Source organism: Siphateles boraxobius, unplaced genomic scaffold, assembly GCF_051911475.1.
Source record: "Siphateles boraxobius isolate OS27281-9 unplaced genomic scaffold, OSU_SipBor_1 24, whole genome shotgun sequence".
In the NCBI taxonomy this organism is placed as follows: Eukaryota; Metazoa; Chordata; class Actinopteri; order Cypriniformes; family Leuciscidae; genus Siphateles; species Siphateles boraxobius.
This window is the reverse complement of record NW_027508855.1, coordinates 4,727,469-4,750,892: the sequence shown is the minus strand read 5'-3', so window position 1 is coordinate 4,750,892 and position 23,424 is coordinate 4,727,469. Positions and strand designations below refer to the sequence as shown.

The 23,424-nt window shown below is 36.1% G+C and overlaps 2 protein-coding genes across 7 annotated transcripts in view; one reads left to right on the top strand and one right to left on the bottom strand.

Moving 5' to 3' along the window:
- The first annotated feature begins 16 nt into the window (after nt 1–16).
- ogfod2 (2-oxoglutarate and iron-dependent oxygenase domain containing 2) lies at nt 17–7,431 on the top strand. 4 transcript variants are annotated; one of them, XR_013206833.1, is made up of 9 exons: nt 178–453; nt 532–588; nt 684–794; nt 883–982; nt 1,112–1,236; nt 1,379–1,636; nt 2,358–2,529; nt 3,821–3,935; nt 6,443–7,431. XR_013206833.1 is itself a non-coding variant. In XM_077240878.1 (7 exons), the coding sequence occupies exons 1-7, from the start codon at nt 340–342 to the stop codon at nt 2,622–2,624; spliced, it is 1,032 nt and encodes a 343-aa protein (XP_077096993.1). In that variant the 5' UTR covers nt 17–339; the 3' UTR covers nt 2,625–3,443. The 4 variants fall into 4 exon arrangements, 3 of the variants coding, with proteins under 3 accessions (XP_077096993.1, XP_077096992.1, XP_077096994.1); XM_077240878.1 differs by lacking the exons at nt 3,821–3,935; nt 6,443–7,431 and having other exon boundaries at nt 17–453; nt 2,358–3,443; XM_077240879.1 differs by lacking the exons at nt 3,821–3,935; nt 6,443–7,431 and having other exon boundaries at nt 328–453; nt 540–588; nt 2,358–3,443.
- slc4a5a (solute carrier family 4 member 5a) overlaps nt 2,200–23,424 on the bottom strand; it is a 46,222-nt gene continuing 24,997 nt past the window's right edge. Inside the window, exons 7-26 of one of the 3 annotated variants that reach the window (XM_077240872.1) lie at nt 22,066–22,158; nt 21,078–21,133; nt 16,586–16,743; nt 16,397–16,484; nt 16,083–16,237; nt 15,874–16,002; nt 15,131–15,305; nt 14,811–14,944; nt 14,324–14,595; nt 13,062–13,123; nt 12,494–12,685; nt 10,956–11,069; nt 10,656–10,817; nt 10,390–10,568; nt 9,762–9,834; nt 7,992–8,060; nt 6,798–6,971; nt 6,354–6,524; nt 6,060–6,115; nt 2,200–3,948 (exon numbers count right to left, since the gene is read on the bottom strand). In XM_077240872.1, coding sequence (XP_077096987.1) covers nt 3,768–3,948; nt 6,060–6,115; nt 6,354–6,524; nt 6,798–6,971; nt 7,992–8,060; nt 9,762–9,834; nt 10,390–10,568; nt 10,656–10,817; nt 10,956–11,069; nt 12,494–12,685; nt 13,062–13,123; nt 14,324–14,595; nt 14,811–14,944; nt 15,131–15,305; nt 15,874–16,002; nt 16,083–16,237; nt 16,397–16,484; nt 16,586–16,743; nt 21,078–21,133; nt 22,066–22,158 — 2,693 coding nt within the window. In that variant the 3' untranslated portion in view covers nt 2,200–3,767. The remainder of the gene's footprint in view (nt 3,949–6,059; nt 6,116–6,353; nt 6,525–6,797; nt 6,972–7,991; nt 8,061–9,761; nt 9,835–10,389; nt 10,569–10,655; nt 10,818–10,955; nt 11,070–12,493; nt 12,686–13,061; nt 13,124–14,323; nt 14,596–14,810; nt 14,945–15,130; nt 15,306–15,873; nt 16,003–16,082; nt 16,238–16,396; nt 16,485–16,585; nt 16,744–21,077; nt 21,134–22,065; nt 22,159–23,424) is intronic. The other 2 variants (XM_077240873.1, XM_077240874.1) reach the window with 2 other exon arrangements.

Here is a 23,424-nt window from a genome sequence, read left to right as displayed (position 1 = left end):
CTTGGTATTTATCGCTCTTTTCAGATACGAACTCATGCAAAATTTGCCTAAAATATTTATACTCATATATTTGAAAAACAAATTGTTGTGTTATCAGATGTTTTGTGAAATGGTTTGTTTCTTTACGGACATAATTGTGGTTGTTCCAAAACAAGCATTGAGTAGGCGGAGCTCTGAACAGATTGACAGTTCAACGTTAAACTGGTCAAAGAGGTCTGGTTACTCTGGTCGAAAGGTGTTCTCGTTCGCTTAAAATGTTTCAAAAGTTTTAAATGTTACTTCTGTACACATATATAACAGTATGTAGTTAGACTCGGAGTAGTCAAATCTCAATACACTATGGAGAGATTTTACACATGCAATTGCTATTTTAGAGATAATATTTTTCTTGAGGAATACAAACTTCATGTTCGTTTCGTCTCAGAAAGCCAGTTCAGGGATGATTATCAAAATGTAAGTGAAACAATGGCTAATGCCTTAATGGTAAATACTTTGCCATTTCTCTCTGAACACCATTGACATTTGCTTAAGATCCTCAGATCCCTGGGCTGTGTTTCCGAGTCTCAGTTCAGAGACGTGATTGGAAAGGTGAGTGAGCTGTCGAGAGCAGAAATCACTCTTGCGGTAACGATGGAGATCCAGGCTGTCAGAGTGTGCTTATTTACTCCGTCGTGTATTTATAGATTCATGCAGAAATTGAGAGACGCCAGAATTATAAATTAAAATCAGCAGAGAGAGCAGCTACCATCAAGGAGATTTATAAACCTCTACATCAACATGTTTATCATCTTCAGGTAAGTGATATATATAATCAGCAGTACGGGTGGTCTATGATTAAAAATCTTCTATTGATATACTGTAATGTCATTTATCCCCTGCAAGGAATCATTCCTGGCCCCAGAGCTTTTACAGATGGTCAAACACTGTGCTTCAACTGATGCAACCGTGGAAGGACTAATGAAACTCATCCAGACAGAAGCAGGTGAGCTTCTTCTTTACTCATGCTCCAATTTAAATCGTTTGACCATCAAATCATGGGAAATAAATCACATCAACAACAACAACAACAACAACAACAACAACAAAAATCTGTTTACTTTATATTTTGCAGCACCAAGAGTCTTCAGATTCCCAGTGTTCAGAAAGGAATTCTGCAATGACCTTATAGAAGAGCTGGAGCATTTTGAACAGTCTGATGCCCCAAAGGGCAGGCCGAACACCATGAACAATTATGGGGTACAAGTTTTTATCAATACACACTTAACCAGTTCTCATGTGATTGAGATTGCCATCAAAATGCAGACTAATATTGTTCTTTGTTTTATGCCAGTCATAATAATAATAACAACAATAATTTAACATCTCTAAACAAATTCAGATTCTTCTGAATGAACTGGGCTTTGATGAGAGCTTCATCACACCACTGAGGGAAGTCTATCTGCGTCCACTCACGGCTCTGCTCTACAGCGACTGTGGAGGAAGCTGTCTGGACAGTCACAAGGCTTTCGTGGTCAAGTATGCTATGCGTGAAGATTTGGAACTCTGCTATCATTATGACAACGCTGAAGTCACTCTAAACGTATCACTGGGGAAAGACTTCACAGAGGGGAACCTGTTCTTTGGAGGCATGAGACAGGTGCTTATAAGACAACTTTTTGAGAATTCCCAGACAGGGTTCTTTGACATTGAAAATCTGTTTAAAATCTGCTTGTAAAAATACCTAGAGCAAAATTATAATTAAATTGTAATTTAATATTTTCCTAATACTCTAAACTATACTCTAATTATGGGTATAAAAAGATGCTGTCAACTTAATACAAACTAAATATTTAATTTCTGAATTTTTTCTAGATTACATTTTTTATATTTTTTCATAATACATTCAAATATACATTTTATAATAGGCATTTGAATGATTTGGTATGGCTTAAGTGCAGTGACTTTAAACGCCAATTATTTACCACGTTGTCTTCATAATATCATCCCTAATATTTTTTCACACACAAATAAGTATAAATCAGTCAATATATATATATACTGTATATATATATTATTATTTTAGAAAGGGTTCCCTCAAACTAGGGAGTCCTTTGCATCAAAAAGTTTAGTGTAGTCTTCTGTTTAATGCATACAATCGGTTTAAATTAAATAGTATTATCACATTCCCCATTCAACTTCCCTAAAAGAGCAAGCAAACAATTTCTTCAAGAGGATATTTTATTTCATGATTTTAGAACACATTAGTTCACTTTACAGAAACACTGACAGTTTAGGATGAAACAGTGGGAAGCACAAGTATACGGCCTAGTAATGCACGATAAAAATGTATTTACAGTGACTGTGTGCGTTTGTCTTAGGTGCCTCTGAGTGAGACAGAGTGTGTGGAAGTGGAGCATCACGTGACTGAGGGTCTGCTTCACAGGGGCCAGCACATGCACGGCGCTCTGCCCATCTCTTCAGGCACACGCTGGAACCTGATTATATGGATGCGAGCTTCACGTGAGAGGAACAAACTCTGCCCTATGTGTGGTAAGAGACCCACGCTAGTGGAGAGTTACGGATTCAGCGATGGCTTCACCATGGACCCTGACACTAGTAGAAATGTGTCATGTTCTTTAACATGATGTTTTTCAGTGCTGCTTTTGTCTAATTTATGGTCCTTTGCTCAGTAGTTTGGCATTTAGGATAAAATATGCTTTTCGTCCAGTGTGCCTTTTTCAAAATCAGTACCAAAGGTGTAAATGTTGTTTTATGTTCCGGGTAATTTTGACTGAAATTACCTGCTTAAATATTCAGTTGATTGTAAATGTAGTGGTTTTGAGCCTGCTACTGTATTTTAGTCAGTGTCTTATCTTAGGATGAATTATTAATATATACAAGGGATTTGAGATGTACAATAAAATGATAAACAAAAAAAAAACACATTCTAATGTATATGGCTCATATGTACAAAAACATTAATTTCAGTAAATATTTTGAGTCTTAATTTTTAAACCTTAACCAGAATTCAAGTTGTCAGGAGACAGAATTATTGCATCTTAAAACATTTTTTTCCCTCCAGAGGTTGAATCTCATCAGCATCAGCAACCTGCCCTGTTTTACATAGTCATGCACAGAATATAAAAATACAGACAAAACATCCCGCTTACACCTAACGCTGCTCACACAAGCATTCTAAACCGTTCAAGCAAATAAAATGAAAGGCCAAAATCTGTTTGTTAATTTTTTTTTGGTTGTTTCTTTCCCCAACTTTGATTTTTGAGTGTTATAAGCAGGAAAATAAAGGGAAAGCAAGGAAAAGCATGACTTCTGAGAAAGGCAACACTACTAGACCCAGAGGTATAAGCAGTTACCAGGGAAAACAAAATCATAATTGTAAATCTCTGTAATCATCATATCAAAGATACTGGAATCTTGAAAATAAAGCTGATCCAGTTTTCACATTATCTATGGAGTTATATTGATTCCAATTTACTGAGTTTGCAGCAAGTTTTATTTCCTTTGGCTTTTAAAATAAGAAACAAAAATCCATATTTGATGCATACGTAGCATACATTATACACTCTGGCTCAATGTTTACCCTTTAAAATAATTCAACTACTGACTTCTTATGCCATGTCACAGTTGTGCTATAAAGTGCTGTCTTATCCATTCTGTATCTTAAGTTAAACATGAACATGTATTAGGAACACAGGAGCTGCAAACAAGCTGAGATGGAGCGTCCAATGTTCCACACTGTTCACAGTTACACTACTGGAGATTCGACATTATAGTGTTGTTTCGCTGCTCATGTCCCTGTGATCCCTGTGTCTGCCTCTAGGGTTAATATCTGCGTCTTCATAGTCAGACTCCATCTCAATCTTCACCTGGGGCACGGGGCAAGACATCCCTCTGGCCAGTGGCATCGCCGGGGACGATGGACAGGAGATCTTCAGGTGCAGAGTGATGCTGTGGAATGGCAACTTCCAGTTACAAGAGTGAGGAGGAGGAGAGGGTTACGGCGGGGAGGAGGTACAGCTCAGTATCAGGATGGAGAGCAGGGTGTCTGTATTAGGATCATAGATACAGGTGACAGAGACGGTGTGACTGCACAAATGTTCCAGGGGAAAGATTTGGGATCAGGGCACACCCAAATCAGAAAGAAGGCTTAGTATGATGTCCTATAGTGTTTCATATTATGCGTTAAGGAGATAACTAAAGTGTTTAAATGCGATAATTACTTGGGCCATTAACAATAAGATTCTACATTAACATTAATTAATGCATTAGGAATCAAAATAATTTTAGTTATGTTCTTTTTTACATTAGACATTTCAATTGAGCTTTTTTTTTAACATTCACATATAGAATATATGAAAATTTTTGACAGGAATATAAAAAAAATGGTCGGTATGATTTTTAATTTTAAATGAAAGCAGTCTTATTTTTTCACCAAGCATTTATTTGATCACAAATACAGTAACCAAAGTAATATTGGTAAGGGTTTCTATTTCAATATATTTTAAAATGTAATTTATTCCTCTTATGGCAAAGCTGAATTTTCAGCGACCTTGATCCTTCAGAAATCATATTAGTTGATTTTTTTTAAATATTAAAAAGTTCTGCGGCTGAATATTTTCAGGATTTTGTTTTTATTAAAATAAAGAGCAGCATATATATCATTTTATATAACAAAAAATAATAATAAAAGTTGTTACTCTCAGTTTTGACCAATTTAACATCGTTGCTGAGAAAAGCGTTAACTTACTGAAGAAAAAAAAACGTACTGACCTCAAACATTTGAACAGTAGTACAAAGGTGTTATTATAGAGAAAGACCATTATGAACAATGGTATATTTATAAAGTAATATTATCCTAGATTAAAATAAATATCTAAAGCAATAACTAAAGTTAACAAATTAGCATTAATACTAACACTTACTATTCTATATATCCATTTTAAAAACCCTTGCTACGTGTACTGTGCTAGACTAACTGGGACTAGTCACAGCACTTGCATATTGTTGCCCAATTGTTAACATGATTGCTTCTATTGTTCTTCTCATTTGTAAGTTTCTTTGGATAAAAGCGTCTGCTAAATAATTAAATGTAAATCTAAACTCAACCTTTGTTAAAGTGAAGACTTCATCCAAACCATGCCCCCTGAACAGCAATGCAGACATGAAACCCATCAGATTTTATATTTCTACATCAGAGTGATACAGAGGAATGCTTTTGGATAAGTAAATGGGTTTTGGATATAGTGTAAGAGAAATCAGGCTGGGAAACCTTCATAAAACAAAAAACTGGTACAGGCACTGAGTTATTCTGTTTAAGCACTCTTATTGGGACCACAATCACACAGGAGAAAGAAACAACCAAAATTCCTTCAAAGAAGTAAAATACATTGTTAAGTTAATCACTTTGTATCTACTAAAAATGTAAAGTTTTAGCAAAAAAAGTCAACCAAGTAGGGTACATTAATATATTCAAATAACTTTTCTCACTGGCATCTTTCCCAGAATTTCAGGTAAATAAACTGAAACTACTCACATCTAATTATGCAAGTTCAATAATTATTATTTATGTGTGCCGTTTCTTTGGGTGCGAAAATGTAAGCAAAGTAAAAACATATGAATAACAATAAATAACAATTTTATAACAGCATGCAAAGTAAAATACTGGTGGATGCATGAAAACAATCCTATCTGCATTGCTTCAAAGCGCATGGCAAGGCAAAAATCTATAGGTAAATACTCAAATAATGTATGGCAAAATACTGTATACAGGGGCTTGCATGACATTTTATTGGTCTTAACAGTTATACATTTAATATTCTGAGCTGCCTCTCAACTATCATCTACTTCTATGTAAATATTAATGCAATATTTAGTATTATTAAATGTGGAGAGGTAGTGAGTGGAAGTATATTTAAGAGGAAATGTTTTTTTCAAAAATCAAATAAACTAAGTATCAGTGGTAGTAACTGCCTGGTTGGCATCGTGCCGCCCACTCTGAGTTCGAGTCTGGCGCCTGTAGGAGGTCACGGTAGGGAACGTGTAGTTTAAGCACACAGTACCTGCGATCCAAGTCTGAATCACTGGGGGAGCAGTTTGTATAAGGTTGGTACTTGTCCTGTGGGCCAAAGAACGGAGAAAGATAAGTATATGCGTGTGCAGAATGTGTCAACTTTGAACAGTACAAAGGCTTTTCTCCACCAGAAGGTGGCACCAATGAAACACAATGCAATAGTGGATCTCAACAAGCACTGAAATATAGACTGTTTTTGGGTGAAGACCAAAGGTTACTAGTCCAGTCTGCACTCTCAGCTTGGGTGTCTGTCTTTGAGTTTTCAGGCTACTAAAACACTTACTTCTTCACTGACATCCCCTGCTTTGCCTTTCTTTTTGTCCTTCTTGGTGTTCTTTTTGTCCTCATCCTTTTTCTTCTTTTCCTTACCAGGCAGGATATCGTCCACCCATGCCAGATCGTGTTGAGAAAAGACCATGTCCAACATCTTTCGCACCACCATGAGACCAAGAATCTGAGGGATAGAGAAACAGAAACTGTAACTTTAATGTTCTCTGTCCTTAAAAACCTTGTGAATTACATGCTTAATCACAGAATTTCAGTTGATAAACAGAGCGGCCTGTTCACAGTGTGATTGAACTACAAAGTGCAATCATACAAAGTACAATGATCCTTTACTAAAAAGATTACATCCAGAAAGCTTTATTGAAACTAATATTGTTTTATGAGTCATGATATACATGAGTGCTTACGGGATTATGTGTGGCAATATAATATGTTACCATACCATGACTGGGAAGATGATAGCGAGGAATGTGGATTTGAGGACCCAGAGAACAGCTAAGCACACAATCTGCACCAGTGTAAACAGATGGACTCTCCTCAGCGGTACATGACGCAGGTATGAAAAGTCTGGCTGGTGTTTTGCTGGCATCATGATCAGTTTGATCCTATCCCAGAACTACAAAAGACCAAATGTTTGATTATATATGCAATGGACAAAAAGGGAAAATCTGTCATTATTTACTCAACCTCATGTCATTCCGAACCCAAATGACTCTTTTCAATCTAATGTAAGTGAATAAGGACCAGGCTTGTTCAATTCCAAAAGGACAAGTCAAACCAAACCAAGTCAAAATCTGATTCACTTTACAAAATGATTCGATCTGAATGATTTATTCACAAATTGGATGGATCTGGTTCTCAAATTACTCAATGATCTGGTTGCAGTTCATTTGAGGGGAAGAAACAACTTACACTTTGATCTTTTCCTCACACAAAACTATCAAATGGCTTTAGAAGACTTTAAATGATGCGTTTTAAAGGGTCATATGGATCACTTTTTATGATGCGTTTGTGTCCTTTCTGTAACTTGAAAACAAAGCATTTCGGGTTTGAAACGTAAATAAACTTCCTTTAAACAATTTTGTCTTCCCTCCTTTTTAGCCCATTTATTTTTTACCTCACTTATATAAGACAATTAGTAATTCACATGCCAAAGCTTGTCACATAGAAAAGAACACTTTAATGTTTAAAGACAACATCAGCCTTTAGCCTCAAAGCACCATTAACTAGACTGCTAGAACACAGCAAAGAAGCACCTGGCCACTGCCAAGCTAGACAAAAGAGGGTGGATTCTCACTGCAGTCTGACAGCCTCATCAAAATGCAGCTCAAAATTGCCTCAGTAAACCCAGCCAGCATGTAAATATCCATTCCCACAACACCACACTCTTCTTACCCTGCACTGTCACAGTGTGGAGAAATCACTCATTTCTAATCACTAAACACAGTTGTGGAGTGCATACAAATGAGTGTTACACTCACACTCAGTACAGGTTGTGATGTTTTCCTTGTAAAGTTTGCTATGATATTAAAACTTTGCAATGTCAAAAACCATAAAAGTGCATTGGCTATTAAAGCTGTTCCAAACAGGGGAGGGGAGGGGGGTTGAAAAAGGTTATATCCCTAAAGGCACTTACTTGGATGCCACTGAGAGAAGCAACACCCATGTAGAGGAACACTCCATACAAGACTGGCATAGGAATGAACTATAAACAGAAAAAAAGTAAAATTCAGCTGCCAAAGCAACCGCAGTTACACTTAAAGTCAACATGAAGACAAAACGGCCCTATTTAATCATATAACAGTTATAATAAAGACTTTATATTGGTAAGACTTTACAATAAGGTCTCATTTGTTAACATTAAAGGGATAGTTCACCCAAAAATGAAAATTCTGTCAGTAATTACTCTCTCATGTTGTTCATCTTCGGAAAACACAAATTAAGATATTTTTGATTAAATCTGTTATTTTGGGGGGGTTTTGCACACAAAAAGTATTCTCGTCGCTTGATAAACTTAAGATTGAGCCACTGTAGTCACTTGGACTATTTTAACGATGTCTTTAATAACTTTTCGGCGCTGGCAAGTTTCAATCCCTTAGAAGCCTATGGAGGAGTGATCCAGCTCTCGGATTTAATCAAAAATATCTTAATTTGTATTCCGAAGATGAACGAAGGTCTTACGAGTTTGTAACAACATGTAAATACAGACAGAATTTTCATTTTTGGGTGAACTATCCCTTTAATGTATTAACTAACATGAACTAACAATGAGAAAATCATTCGTAACAGTATTTATTAATCTTTGTTAATGTTAGTTAAAAAAAATAGTTCATTGTTTGTTCATGTTGGTTTATAAACTAATGTTAACAAATACAACTTTAGATTTTAATAATGTATTAGTAGATGCTAAAATGAACATTAAGATTAATAAATGCTGTAGAAGTATTGTTCATTCTTAATTCATGTTTACTAAAGTAGGTAACTAATTAAACTTTACTGTAAAGTGTTACCAAAAAATGTAATCTTTAAACAAAATGCCAAATCTTGCTCTTCCTCTGAAACAGATTTCCTTTCTGTTGATGTCACTTGTCTGGTGATGCGGGCTATTGGATTATTTTAACCAGTAGCCAAATAGCTATTTAATCATTGTTTTGTGAGCTCACATTCTCAGTCTGGCTCCATTCTGGTAAAGGCCACTTTACACAATCCAATCAATTTATTGATGGATAAAACCTACCCTTTATTCAGATTCACCAGATTATGGAAGTAAAATGAATTTCAGAGAAACAGATGTAGCTTGCTTTTGCTCTTAACTCTAACAGAATGCAGAATAACGCACTTCCTGCAGGGGCATTTGCCTTTAAAAAAAGGCAAATGCTTCCTTACCTTTTTTAATGGTTGGTTTTATTAAGGTTTTGTAAGAATGCTTGACCTTTAAAAACATTTCAACTGCATTTAAAGTCACATGAATAATAACAATAAAAAATGTTTTTGAATGCCATGGCCATAAGTGTAATTTCATCCGACCAATTGAAGATGACTTTTAGGACGATATTCTATGTTCACTTTAACTGTCTTAGAAATTCAGAGTATTTTAAGTAAATACATAAAATGCAAATGTCCAAAAGTTTTTGGTCAGTAAGATGTATAATCATATAGCAAGAATGCATTCAATTTATCACAAGTGACAGTAAAGACAAAAACATTATTTCAAATAAATACTGTCTATTTGAAGATTCCTGGGGTGGGGGAAATATCAGTTGCCACAAAAAAAGATAGTACAGCTAAAGCAGAGTAGATCATACAGACATCTTCATTGAACATTTTTTATGATAATAATCGCTAATCTACCCTAAATGATAGGTCAAGTCAGTATTAATTATCTCTGTCATTTCAACAAGCTCACTTGCAGGATGGGCGCTAAGAAGATAGACACCCCTGTCATCACAAACACCAGGATTCCTGTCAGTCTTTGTTCTCTGTAATTAGAAGAGAAGCAGAACAAAAATAAAAGAGAGTGGAGAACTGTGATATATGTACTGAACAGCCACAATTTTATTCTATGTATTTGTGTTGTAACTATACCGTGCACCATAACAAAGTAGCTATTTATGTTACTTTGGTAGCCACTTAAGCATACACGTTTAGTAGGCATTTTATACTTAATGTAAATTCTTAAACATAACAATTGTCGATTTACACCAGACACGTTAACAGTAAATAAAAGTATTTCAGTGTTCCCGACCATCTACATTTTGAGGTTTGGCTTCTGTTCCATGTACATTAATTACTATTTGGATATAAATCCTGTGACCAGTTTTGTGATCCAGGGTCACAAATGTGGTCCATCTGCTCATGTAAATTAGATTTTATGACAATAAAAGTTTTGATAGCCCACTCTCAATAACCATTTTATAATTAATGGCTATTATTAAAGGAAATACGTAATGTTGTTAGCTAAAAATCACTTTTGTTTTTTTCTGTATTGAAACTATCAGTGTTGAGACCTGCTATGGTTTCCATGTCCGTCTCACCTCACACCCAGGAACTGTGGCTGTTCCCCTGGAGCACTAGACTCGCTCTCCATCTTCAGCGAGTCAATGTGAGCGATGGAAATGACAGTGGCTGCCACATACCACGGCAGGCCCATAAAAGAGCAGGCTGCCATCAGAATGCCCACCCACAGTAGATCCAGGTGATACCCACAACCTTTCTGTAACAAACAGATAGGAAATGTAAGGAAGTCAATGGAAATGAAAAAGAACAAGAGTGATTAGGGACCTTCTCACTGCATGGATACCTTTAACTTATTTTCCTTGCGGTTTACAATGACAGCACTGATCTGCTGATCCATAAAGATGAGGATAGTTACGAGGAGAGCAGGGACGGAGCTTGCCAGGTAAACCCACCACGGATTCTTTCCGAATGGCATCACAAACCAACCCCGGTCGGGGCGTGTGGGCTACATGATTTGAAAACAAAATAACCAATACAGCTTTGAGAAAAACTAAAGAGGAAGCTTTATAGTCACAAAAAAAAAAAAAAATCAAGATCAGTTTCTTTTTTCAGAAATTGCGAGTTGAACTTCATTTACTCTCACCTTGAACTCTGTGGGCACAATGAGTTTGGGTGTTTTCAAACCTATAAGCATGTCCAGCCCCACAAACGTCATGATGGACATGAAGATGGAGAAGTCACTAATTAACTTCCTCAGCTTGATAGAAACAAAACATATTAAAACAATGAATAAAACACATACCTGCAGCTGCAGAAATATAGCACAATGCTGTTGAAGAGAGACGTATAACACTGGTCTGCAAGCCTGCCACCTTTCTATGAATTGCACAGTTTTGAATTCAGAAATGAATGTCAACAAGATCACGCAAGAGTTATTTATTTATTTATTTAATGCTTGCACTCAGAGACTGAGAGACTGATGCATGTTACGTTCCAAACACATACACTGCGTCCAGAATCAAATACTTCTCTACTATATAGTATGCAAAAAAGTATGCCAAAAGTGTAGTATGTCCGAATAAATATATTTTAAAAAAACTGTAGGCGAAAAAGTCCCCAAACAACCTACTACTTTGCCGAGATTCTGAATCTGAAGTATGCATTTGATGGACACTTTACTATAAAAAATAATCCTCATTACTTCTATAGCGCCTTTAAAGGAGCATCTTAAAGTATTTTAAAGGGTAAATAATAGAAATAGAAATACAATTACATTACTATCCCATAAGGCCACAGGAGAGGATTTATGAATGGCAGTAAAGTGATGCAACTGATGCTGGTAGGTCATTTATACTCTATAGAACATGCTTTTTTAACTGTCGCGAAGTAAGTTCTAATTCAGATGTATCACCTATACTCAGACGGTATGCGATTTCAGACATAGCGATAGAATAAATGAATGTCACTATACTGTATTTAAGACACCATATATACATGCAATAAAGAATGTATTAAGGACTGCAACAGTCGTTTATACCGTGTGATCAAGCTTTGTATCATAATTCAGATATATTTGGAATGTAAATATAATACACTGATTATGTTTTTACTGTAATAATTAATACAAACTTATTAGTTTTCCAAACTTTTCTTTTGTATATTTAAGAGATCCAACTAAATCAGTCAAGCGCCCTGTAACAGAACGCATAAAGGATGTTGTAATCACATGACTCTTGTACTAAAGGTGATAAAAAAATAAACAACAATACTAATAATACATGGAATAATTCTCTGTTACACTATTTAAAAACAAAGTGACATTTTTAAAGTGAATTAATATAAGTTTTGTGTGACACATGCATGATTACACCCACATCACATTGTTCACCTTTCATGATTTTGCAGGTATAAAGCTCTTTTGATTGATCTAACATTATGAAAGATCCTACTGGTCTTACTAAATCCCATCAGTAATTAGAAAAATGCAGGATAAAAGTTTTTCTTTAAAAAAAAAAACTTTTCTTAAACAAGATATAGTCAGACTCAAGGTTTTGACATAATAGAGGAAATGTCTAAGATAGCTACAAAGGACAAAGTAAAAGATGGAAGATTGCAAGTGTAAAAATCTGTTTTCGCAAGAGTTTGGTAAGAAAAAGGCCAAAAAATCTTCACTGGTTTTACCTTTGTGGGAAAGTAGCGACTGAATTTGAACTTCTTCAGAGTGACAGTCATAGTGTAGGTCCCGAAGAACAAAATGAAGGACATGAGAGCAAGATCTGGAACATACTTGCAGGTTTTTCCGACCAGTGAGCCCCCATATTTCACACATTCCTTCTTACTCAACTGAGTCCAGTCCAGAGCTGTTACGTTTAACTGAGAAGATAGGAAAAAGAGGAAAAGAGAGGAAAAAAAGGGTACAAATCAGGGATAGGAGGGAGGAATTTAGACAAAGAAAAGGATGGAAGGGTTGTGTGGTGGAGAAATGGCAAAAAAGAGAGAGAATAAAACAGGACAGGACCAAAAACACAGAGTAATACAGCAGGCAAGATCCGTAACAAAGGATGCATATTAATTAAACTAATTGGAGTCACTCATCATGATATAATACAAAAAAACAAAATATCATTGTGGGCTATAAAATCAGAGATAGTGCAATTACAGTGGATTCAAAGGCTATAATCTAATCTGAGGTCATGCTAACAAAAATGTTAACACAGATGTGAGTGAGGTGAAGACAATAGGCACTTACACCAAAGAGAGCAGAGGAATTATCTGGCACTGGGACTACAACATCGAAGATCATTGGTGCCACTGAACAAACAGAGAAAGGGAGAATCAGAGAGGAAAATGAGCAGAACGAATGGAAATCTGAAAAACGCTTTGTTAGGATTTATCCAGGATCAAAGCCAGCTTTGGCAAATGTAAATGACTGCAGGTGTAGCCCCACTAAAATTTTCACTTGTTTTTTTAAACAATCCAGCACGCTAGAACTACTTTCAAAAGACCTCACTGCTAGTTTTCATTCACTACTGCAGGCCATTAGACTAAGTAGTACAAACTGTCCAGGTGAAACTCATGCATATTGAAAAGTACTCACATCAATCAACAGTCACGTTTGGGGTTTGCAGCAAAAACAAACATAACACAGATAAGTTACAATAATCACATGCACTCAGCCAGTAGAACCTTGTTAAATCAAGAAATTAATATTTGACATATGAATGTATGCATATTGACAGTGCAGTGACTCCAAAGTGAAATGTATTCAGTAACACTTTACAATAAGGTTTGATTCGTTACCATAAGCTAATGTTTAAAGTATAATGAAGTAACATTGAATCATACCTCTACAGCATTTTAATAATGTTCACAGTACATACACGATACCGTTCAAATGTTTGGGGTCGGTAAGATTTTTTGAAATGTTGTTTAAAGAGGTCTCTTTATGCTCACTCCTGCTCACCAATCATTATTTGATCTTGATCAAAAGTACAGTAAAATAGTAATATTGTGAAATATGAAACACTTTTAAATATTTTAAAATGTAATTTCTTGTTATTCATGTGATGGCAAAGCTAAATTTCCAGACTGAGTTATACATATATATATTTTTAAATTACGAGGACAATCAAAACATTTTTTTCAACAGTTAGCACATTAACTTTAGCAGCTTTAAGATACTTAAAAAAATTTAAAGAAACTTTTTGATACAGTTAAAACTGATAAAAAATAACAAAATTAAAAAGACAATTTGAACTTATTGATAAGTTTAAGTTTTTTTGAACAAATATGACTTTACAATAAACAATAGTATATTTTTAAATTAGTTCATGATTCCTAATGCCTTAACTAATGTTAACTAATTGCACCTTATTGTAAAATGTTACCATTTGTTTTTCATGTATAAATCTAAACACACTAAATTAAGGTAAATTTGCTCTACATCCAATTTATTCCACAATTAGTTCTCCATTTCAGAACTGATGTGCTCTACGCCAAGAATGGACTTACTCGGATCTGGCGCCACACACTCGCACTTGTAGGCCGTAACGTAGTCCGGTTTGAAGTCAGTGTTGATGGGATAGTATTTAAAGGATCCCACCATCTTCTTGATGGCATCAGAGATGAAGATGAAGGAGATGAGGCTAGAAAAGCCTTCCTCTGTGAAACGCGTCATGTACTTTATGATGTAACTGGCATCCGTGACGACCAGGACCAAACACTGCACGCAGGAGTGCATTCCGATCCACAGCCTAAGTTCCATGTAATCAATGCCATTATTCCTGAGGAAAAGTTAGTTTAAAGAAAAAACAAAGAGAGGTAAATACTAAAGCAGTGAACAAGAGAGCAAGAGGTTATTTGCATCAGTGAAGACTAAGAGAGAAGATTTATGAGAGTAAATGTAACTTTATGAAAGTGAGCCTTCAAGGCTGTACTTTTTTGTCCTCAAATAATGGACTGTGAAATTATGATGGATTGGTCCGAACGACTCTCTCACTTGCTGAATTCATAAAGCAGTTTCTCAAAGATGAGGATGGGGCCTGTTGAGCTGAGAATAATGAGAGGTTGACCGCTAAACATGCAGAATACCGTTCCAGCTAGAGCGGTGCCCAAAAAACTCTCCATCACACCCTGACAGAAAGTTAAACAGGGAGAGAGAGAGAGACAAGGAAACAAGGTGAGAAAGACAAAAAAGAAAAGGGCTATAGATGAAGCTAGGTCACAAACATGCTTGTTAAATGCTCTATAAAAGATGATGACATGCAACTTTTAGCAGACTGTCATGTTCAGTGTCGAGTAGAAAACTGCGAAGTGTACCTGGTAATTGTCTGTGGCATCCCCTAGAAGCCCCCCAAAGGTGATTGCATTGGTTATGCAGCCCAGGTAGATGAAGAGAACCGCAGAGATGGACTGAATGTGGATGCCTTCATAAAAGTCGCTCAGGTACCAGGGGATCTTCCTCTTGATGTCAAGGAAAAGGCCACCACAGAACCTGCCCCGTAAACATAGATGTTTAATCCATTATTCATCAGTGATGTCCTCTTTAGCTTATATTAGACAGACAGAGACAAAATCTATCTTGAATATTAGCACCGAGTAATGGCACCAATTTTCTATCTTTAAGTACTCACATACCCTCTAGCCCAAGTGCCAAAAAGCACATTACATTTTCCTTTTTCGACATATTGATCAAGATACAAACTCTCTTAAACCTTGGAGCTCTGAAGTATCTTTCAATTATTTGTAGAGACAGATAAAAAAACTACATTTTGAAACTCTAGCTATACCCAAAAGCTATACCCAAAAGTCTTTTAGAGACTCTGCAAGGTCGAAGTACAAGAACTTAGGGTCTTTAAAATTGACAGGCAAATTTAAATGTGCCGTACACTCAGTTGGCAGGGCTGTGCGCAATTCAGAACTAAATTGTGGTTGTCATTTAAATTTCAATGAAATTCCGGAATTCAAGCTGAATTTGAATTGAGTTGGCAAATATAAGGCAGAATTAAAACAGATGGATGGATGGTGCCTAATTATGTCAGTCAGTGTATTCAACCACCCACCTCCCCGTAAATGCCAATTCTTCGCCAAGTTCATGTGGAACAGGCATTTCCTCATCCTCGCCAGAAGGCCCTCCGCCGCCCGCTGTCCCGTTCATCTGACCCAGCTCATTGAGGGAAAACACAGACTTCCTTTTCAGAGAAACAAAGAGGAATGTAAAGATGTGAAGCAAATGCGCCGAATAAAGACACAAAAGAAGAATGAGCTTTACCTTTTGTCTGCTGAGGGAATTTTTTTGGGGGGTTCTATGCGAATTTTGGGATCCCATTCTCCAGGTGGAAGTACAATCACCTCGTCCAGGAACTCATCAATTCCAGCAATCAGATCCTCCCGGTCCCTGGCTTTATATGCTACATCACTGAAGAGCTGTGGATAAAACAGAGGAAATAAATTTTTGAATCACTTTAAAGCGTAATGTATGAGTTTATCTTTTTATCCAAGTTTATCTGGAAGAATTGAACATTAAAGATAAGAACGTACTGTATATGAAAAATATTAACTGCATAACAAATCAATCAAACTTACATCATCCACCATGAGAGTGGCAATGGCCCGTCCAATCTCATTGTAAGATTTGGCTTTACCAAGAGGCCCAAGTAGCACAAACAAGAATCTGTCCGTTAAGAGATATATGTTCAATGCTTTAGTTCATTAAACATTTTCCATGATCTTTTTACAGACATAATGTGAGTTTTTAATGTGCAAAACTGTTACCTGGTGGGCACTGGGACTTCCGTCAGACCCCCAAGAGTAGTGGCCTGAGACAGCCGAACGAAGGCAACAAAGGGTTTATCTAAGAAGTCGACTTCTCCCACCAGAACATTGGATGCCTCTGCATCTCTGGGGATTTTCTTCATGAACTTGTTCTTCAGCTGACATCAAAGTGAGTAAAGAAAAAATAACATAAAAGGATTTTGTAAGTACAAAAGGACCCATGTGCTGTCCTTTAACCTTTCTGTTCCATCACAGGACCCTTGTTGTCATTTAACTCAGGGCCTCTCAACTCTGGCCAACGAGATCCTTGCAACTTTCCTGCAATGTTCTGCTCCAACCCTAATCAAACACCTGAACAAGCCAATCAAGGTCCTCTGGATTACTAGAAAGTTACAGGCAGGTAAGTTTGATCAAGGTTGGGGCTAAACTCTGCAGGAAAGTGGACTTCAAGGGCCAGAGTTAAGAACCCATGATTAATCTCTACTGTTCCATCACAGAACCCTCATGTTGTCATTAACCTTTCTATTCCATCACATGACCTATATGATATCATTGAACCCTTATTTTCCATCACAGAACCTTTATTTTGCTATATAACCCTTCTGTTATATCATAGAACCCTTATGTTGTCATTTAACTCTTCTATTCCATCATAGGACCATCAAGTTGTCATTTAACCCTTAGGTTCTATCACATTTAAATACCCTTGCATAGTAATTTTTTCCTCTCATAAAACATACGTTTTTATCTGGGGAAAAAAATGGGCCACATCCAAAATGGCTGTGTCTTTGAAAATCTGTTGATAAAAATTAAAATAATAATTGCACCTCCACCACAGTGAAGCATGGAGGAAGAGGTGTCATTTTGTGGGGAGCCTTTTTAGCTGCTGTATTGCTGAAGTACTTAACTGTGAAAAATAATTGTATGCTTTGGAGTGCAGGAGAATATTACAGAATGGCTTGCTTCCCACAAATGAAAAGTTGTTATCTAAAGAGGAATGATCAGATGTTTTCAACAAACAATGATCCTGCCCAAATTGCAAAGACAACCAAGAAGTGGCTTCCTAACAAGTCCTTCAGGCTTTGTTTTGACCTGGTCAGAGTCCAGATTTGAACCCTATAGTGAATATTTGGTCTCACATTAAACTCAAAAGAACTGGAAGACCTTTTTAAACTACTCATGAACTTTTTGAAATCATTAACATTGAGTGGAACAACACTGACTTTTCTTCCTATAAAAAAAAACTGTCTGCAAGTAGGGGATGGATGTTCTGTGCAAAGTTTATCTACAGTATTTGTGCAATTCTTACTAATTTCCTGATTTGTGATTAAAATGGTTAAAACCATTAAAAAAAACACTAATTATTGTGCCAACTTTGACTTGGCCCTTTCTTTCTTTTTTCGCCCAGGAGTGTGTATGTCTGTATAACTCCTGGGCAAAAATAATGGGCCAAGCCAAAAATGGCAAAATATAAAGCATTAATGGGGAAAAATCCCATGTTATAGTTATGTTCAGTTTAAAAAATTAAAAAAAATTTGTGAGCAATCAGCTTAATCTTCATGTCTTGTGACCAGTGTTTACCGAGCTTGATGACTGATGAAAATATGTTGACCATTAAAAAGAACAGCAGAACATCAGTTTACAAATAAAATTATATTGTTTAAATGGTTATTGCCTTTAGGTATTTTGGAATAACTATAATAATTCTTAAACACTTACTTGGTTTTCATAAAAAGAACATTAATTGCATAGTATAGTTAGGCCTAATGAACACAAAATAGAATTGTATTTGTTTTCTCTTTTTTTATGTAATGTTTAATTAACCAGGAAAATGTGACAACATTAAGTGTAACTGGGAGATGAATTTACATTTTTATTCATAAAAAAAAAACTGACTTGTGAGGATATATAGTTTATTTTTGTTATATATTTCGTATATTACATTACTGCTCTTTTATCAGAAATTCTTTGTGCCAAAAATCTGGAACTGCACATTAGCACAGTTGATTTACAGCGGTTCACTCACTTGTACAATTCTAAACTCCCTGAAAACAAAAAAAAAAGTCTTCAGGCTTTATCACTTCGAAGACAGCACAATTTCATCTGAAGCCCTTGAGTAAAGTGCAGTCTGGATTTAGATTAGCCTTTCTGCATTTCTCCTGTTTTCCTTTGAACAAATCGTAAACCAAGCATCCGTCCTCGGTGTTACGCCATTCACATGGAAGGATTATATCTCAAAAGCACATTGTGCATGAGGGATGCATATGAATAGTTTAGAAACGCTATTGGATTACCTGGCAGACGGAGCTCAAGGTGTTGAGGCCTATATTCCAAAAACCAAAATATCTAACTTCTTTGGATAACAGCAGAGTTCTTCCAAAGTCAAGTCAAATCACCTTAACTTATATAGCGCTTTTAACAATATAGACTGTTTCAAAGCAGCTTATCAGTGATAATAGTAAATTAAAGTAACAGAGATTGTTTTGGCTGTACAGCAGCTCTAGAATAAAGTTATTGTCCAGCTAAAGTTAGTTTTGATTGATTCACTTCTGTTGCAAAGATCATTAGTTATTGAATTAGGGGCTGCTTACACGACGCCGTTCTAACAGAAAACCCTTAACCCAACAACAGTGCCTGGTGGCTTGAGAACGCAAACGAAATGGGTTCCAAGGTGCAAGCCTTGAAGAAAAAAAAGAAACACCTAGAAACATAGTTAGAAGCATAGTTCGCAAGTTAAAAGTTAAAAGAACAGTGGTTACACTACCTGGACGGGGCAGAAAAAGGAAGCTATAAACGGCTGCAACCAGATTTCTGAGAAGGCAGGTTCAGAAAAACACTTGAGTGACTGCAAAAGACCTGCAGCAAGACTTGCTGCAGGTCTTGCACTGAGGTTTCAGCTTGCACAGTAAGACGCGTACAAAATGCATGCCAGAACTCCAAGACGTACAACACCTCTGACCCAAAAGCACAAAAAAATTGGCTCCAATTTGCTCAAAAAATCATGTAAATAAGCCATAGAAGTTTTGGGATTCTGTTCTTTGGAGCGATGAAACAAAACTTTAATTTTTAGGCCCTACGGATCAGCGGTATGTCTGAAGAAGAATGCTTGTGAGAAATGGGCTAAGATTCTTCAGAAACACTGCCAGAAGCTGGTGTCTGTATATACATCTTGTTTACAGCAGGTCATAACAGCAAAAGAGTGTTCTACTAAGTACTAAAGATGCTTGCCATGAAGAGATTGAATAATTTTGAGACTGCAGAAGTCATTAAAAGGTGCATTTTCAGTTGAATTTGGGGAAACCAGCTATTTCAATTACTTTTGTTTGATTTGTTCATTGCAAACAGCTGAAAGTCTGTACATTTTCCCAATAAACCTGATTTGCAATGGGGGTTGAATAATTTCAAACTATATATCTTAGGGTCAAAATCATGTTGCTATTATTGTTTTAGTCCAGCTAATGGGAGCTTTTTGTTCAGACAAGACTAACCAACAAATATATGAGTTACAAATAAAAGACAAAAATAATTTACACTTTCCTGTAACAATATATCTTCATAAACAAAGCAGGACAGTAATAAATGAGTGTTATAACTGGTGGCTATAGCCTTGTACATTGTGTTCACATGGAAAAAATGGAAACAGTGACACTATTTTTCCAAAGGGAACAGACCGCAGCTCCCGGGTATCTCTCTGCATGTGAGAGCTTAGCACGAGGACCACACGGTCAGATGGCACGTTTTATCAATGGCAGATCAATACTGACCTAGACACCAGGCCACAGCAATGCACATCTCATCAGATCGTCAGAACCACACACACACACACACACACACACACACACACACAGTTACGACCCGGTCAATTACAGGGGCAGGGCTGTAACACACACACACACACACACACACACACACACACACACACACACACACACACACACACACACACACACACACACACACACACACACACACACACACACACACACACACATACATACATATTCATATATGCTGCTAAGTTTAGTTTTTAGTACAAGCAGAGTTTCAACAAAATAACCTTTAACAAAAATATCAATACAATTTTGTTAATGATACAATTTATAAAATGTCTCCATCAAGATCTGGAAAGTTTATAATGGCAGGAATTTCTAATTTTGGTGATGAATCTGAAGGACTACAGAACTTTCTTTCTGTGTCCTCAAAACATGGTGAAATCATGGTCAACTCTAAGAATATACCTTTTTATATTAAGAAAAATATTTTAATTGTGTTGATTTAAATTATTCATCAATTTCCAATATGTTGATGATAAAGAAAGCAGAAGAGGCATTGATAACGAGAATATGTCTGAATTTGTCAGTCAAGTCAGTTTGGAAAACTGGACACGGCAGCTAAAAATAGTATAAAAGTAAATAAAAATTTTTCAAATTGTCAATTGTCAAATTGTGGCTTTCTATTACAGATAAAGACACATTGTGATAACGTGGCTCACCTGGTCTGAGCTTGGGGAGTCTGCAATGTCATTCATGCTCCTGCTTTGAGCGTGGCCTGCGGACACAGGAACAGAAATATTTATTTCATCAAATATACAAATATACAATGTTTCATCAAAATGATATATATTTAAGTCTTACTCCGACATGATATAAAGCTGACTAACTATTTAACAACTAATCTAGCATCACTCACAATCTAATTAAGAATCTACTCTTTCTGGACAGCTCTAATGAAACACCTTTCTATAAAAGTGCAAATTAAAAACACAAAATGTTGATCAACCACATTATCCTAAGTAGAATTAACTCTTTAATTGCTTTTAACCAAACCCAAAGATCACAGACACTTTATAGATTAATAGAATATGGGTAACACTTTACAATAAGGTTCTATTTGTTAACGTTAGTTAACATGGACTAACAATGAAAAATAGTAATCTTAGTTAATATCAACATTCAAGGTGAGCTAACATGAACTAACAATGAACAGCCCTATTTTTTATTAACTAACGTTAAAAAATAAATATGTATAAATACAGTAACAATGTATTGCTCATTAGTAGTTAATTCATTGACTAATGTTAACTAATGTAAAGTGTTTCCTGCCAGGGTTATGTGCTGTTTTCATGTGTTTTGCGCATGTTTCCTTTGTTCCAGTTTTCCAACCTGTTTGTTTGCTGTGTTTGTTGCTTAGGTTACTGATTTAGTTGAACACCTGTTAATCGTTGCTTTGACTGCTTTGGTATTGTATAAAATGAGCTTGCTTTCTGTCAGTCTTTGTTCAGTAGTTTGGTAGTGTAAAGTTGGTTGTTCCATCCGTGTTTTGATCCAGAGAATCCTGAGTGCTGCGTTAAGTAAATTGTGAATAAAGGACTACTGAACTTAGATCTAGCTTTATTTTCTTCCCAGCACTTCAACCACCTGTGACATTACCAGAAAATGCAATAATATTAAAAAAGGATTAAAAGAGGATCAAAGACTCACGTAGTCGGCCATAGTTTGCTTGCTTGCTACGCAGATCTTCTGTAGAGCGATTAAAATTTACTCCAGCGGCAGGAGTTCGGGCTGGGCTCCGAGCTATGAGAGACAAACAACATTACTTTTTTTTTTTAAATTACCTATTAAGCAGGCAATGTTATTCTAATAAGCTGATATTAATGAACTGTGTAAAGCAATGAAAGGATCCACTGAAAGAATTTTGGATTGTTCACCAAAAAGTCTGTCATGACCTACTCACCCTCATGTCACTTGAAGCCCATGTGATCTTATTTATGCTCAGGTTGAATTTAACAATGGGCTTGTCAGTCTAAACAACGAAAGTGGGTGGTGACCAGTGGCTGTAAAGTTCCAAAAAGGAAAAAAAAACTAAACGTAAAAGTAATATGTAAGTTTTGTGTTTTTGTGCTCTTTTATTTTTGTCCTTTACAGAGCTTTAAATCCGCTTTGCTCTCATATGGAAGATAGTGGCCCGGAATGCTCTGCTGATTGCAATCATTGCATTTTCCGGATCAGATTCGGGCTCGAATTGATATGGTAGTACCGACATTTTCACCTGTTATTATATATTATTGCTTTGGGAGCTGATGTTCCAAATATGGTAAGGGTATGGTAAGTATGGTACTTACACAACTACTTCCACGTTCTAGTTAGTACATATTGAGAGTTTCCGGTTAGAGCGTTCAGCGCACCTACATACATGAGAATGCAGATTATCACTATGTTTTATGGCTGCCAATTGATTAAAACAATGAATAATGATCTCTGTATTAATTATCTTGAGCTTGCTGAAATGTTCCTATATATTTTCTTTCCAACTGTGCAGTCTTGTAAAATAAATAGGCTAAATATGTATCCACGCAGCATGCTCGTCTACTCATTAACAGTTTTTTTTTTCTCTTTCTGACATTTCTGGTGTTAGGTTTACATTTTTAAACGAAATTGACTATTAAAAGGATTTCCTGTGTGAGTTGGTGTTTATTCCAGTCTTTTAAAATAGTTGAATGAATAAATTAATGCTCGTGAGGTGCCTGTAATGATGTAAAATAGGCTAGGCTATTTAATCAATAACGTACACAGCGTAGAGGAGAATGACAGTCAACTACTTTGAGTATTATAGCATGTTGGGCATAAACATGTATAGTGAAAAGATTGACATTGAAGAATAACACAGAATGATTAAAATATTTAATCCAAATAAATAAATTTTCGTGGTTCGTTCTGATGTTATTCATCTGTTCTCATACACTTCAGCGTCGCGGTAAATAGTTTAGACGAACACTGACACCCTGTGGTGAAATAATGGCGTATTTTTTAACACCCGCTGCTTTCTCAGATCGGCTTGGT

Coding starts and splice junctions, on each gene's coding strand:
- ogfod2 (XM_077240877.1), top strand. CDS start 340: ATGGAGAGATTTTACACATGCAATTGCTATTTTAGAGATAATATTTTT. Junction 589..683: donor TCAGAGACGTGATTGGAAAG/GTGAGTGAGCTG, acceptor GTGTATTTATAG/ATTCATGCAGAAATTGAGAG. Junction 795..882: donor AACATGTTTATCATCTTCAG/GTAAGTGATATA, acceptor ATCCCCTGCAAG/GAATCATTCCTGGCCCCAGA.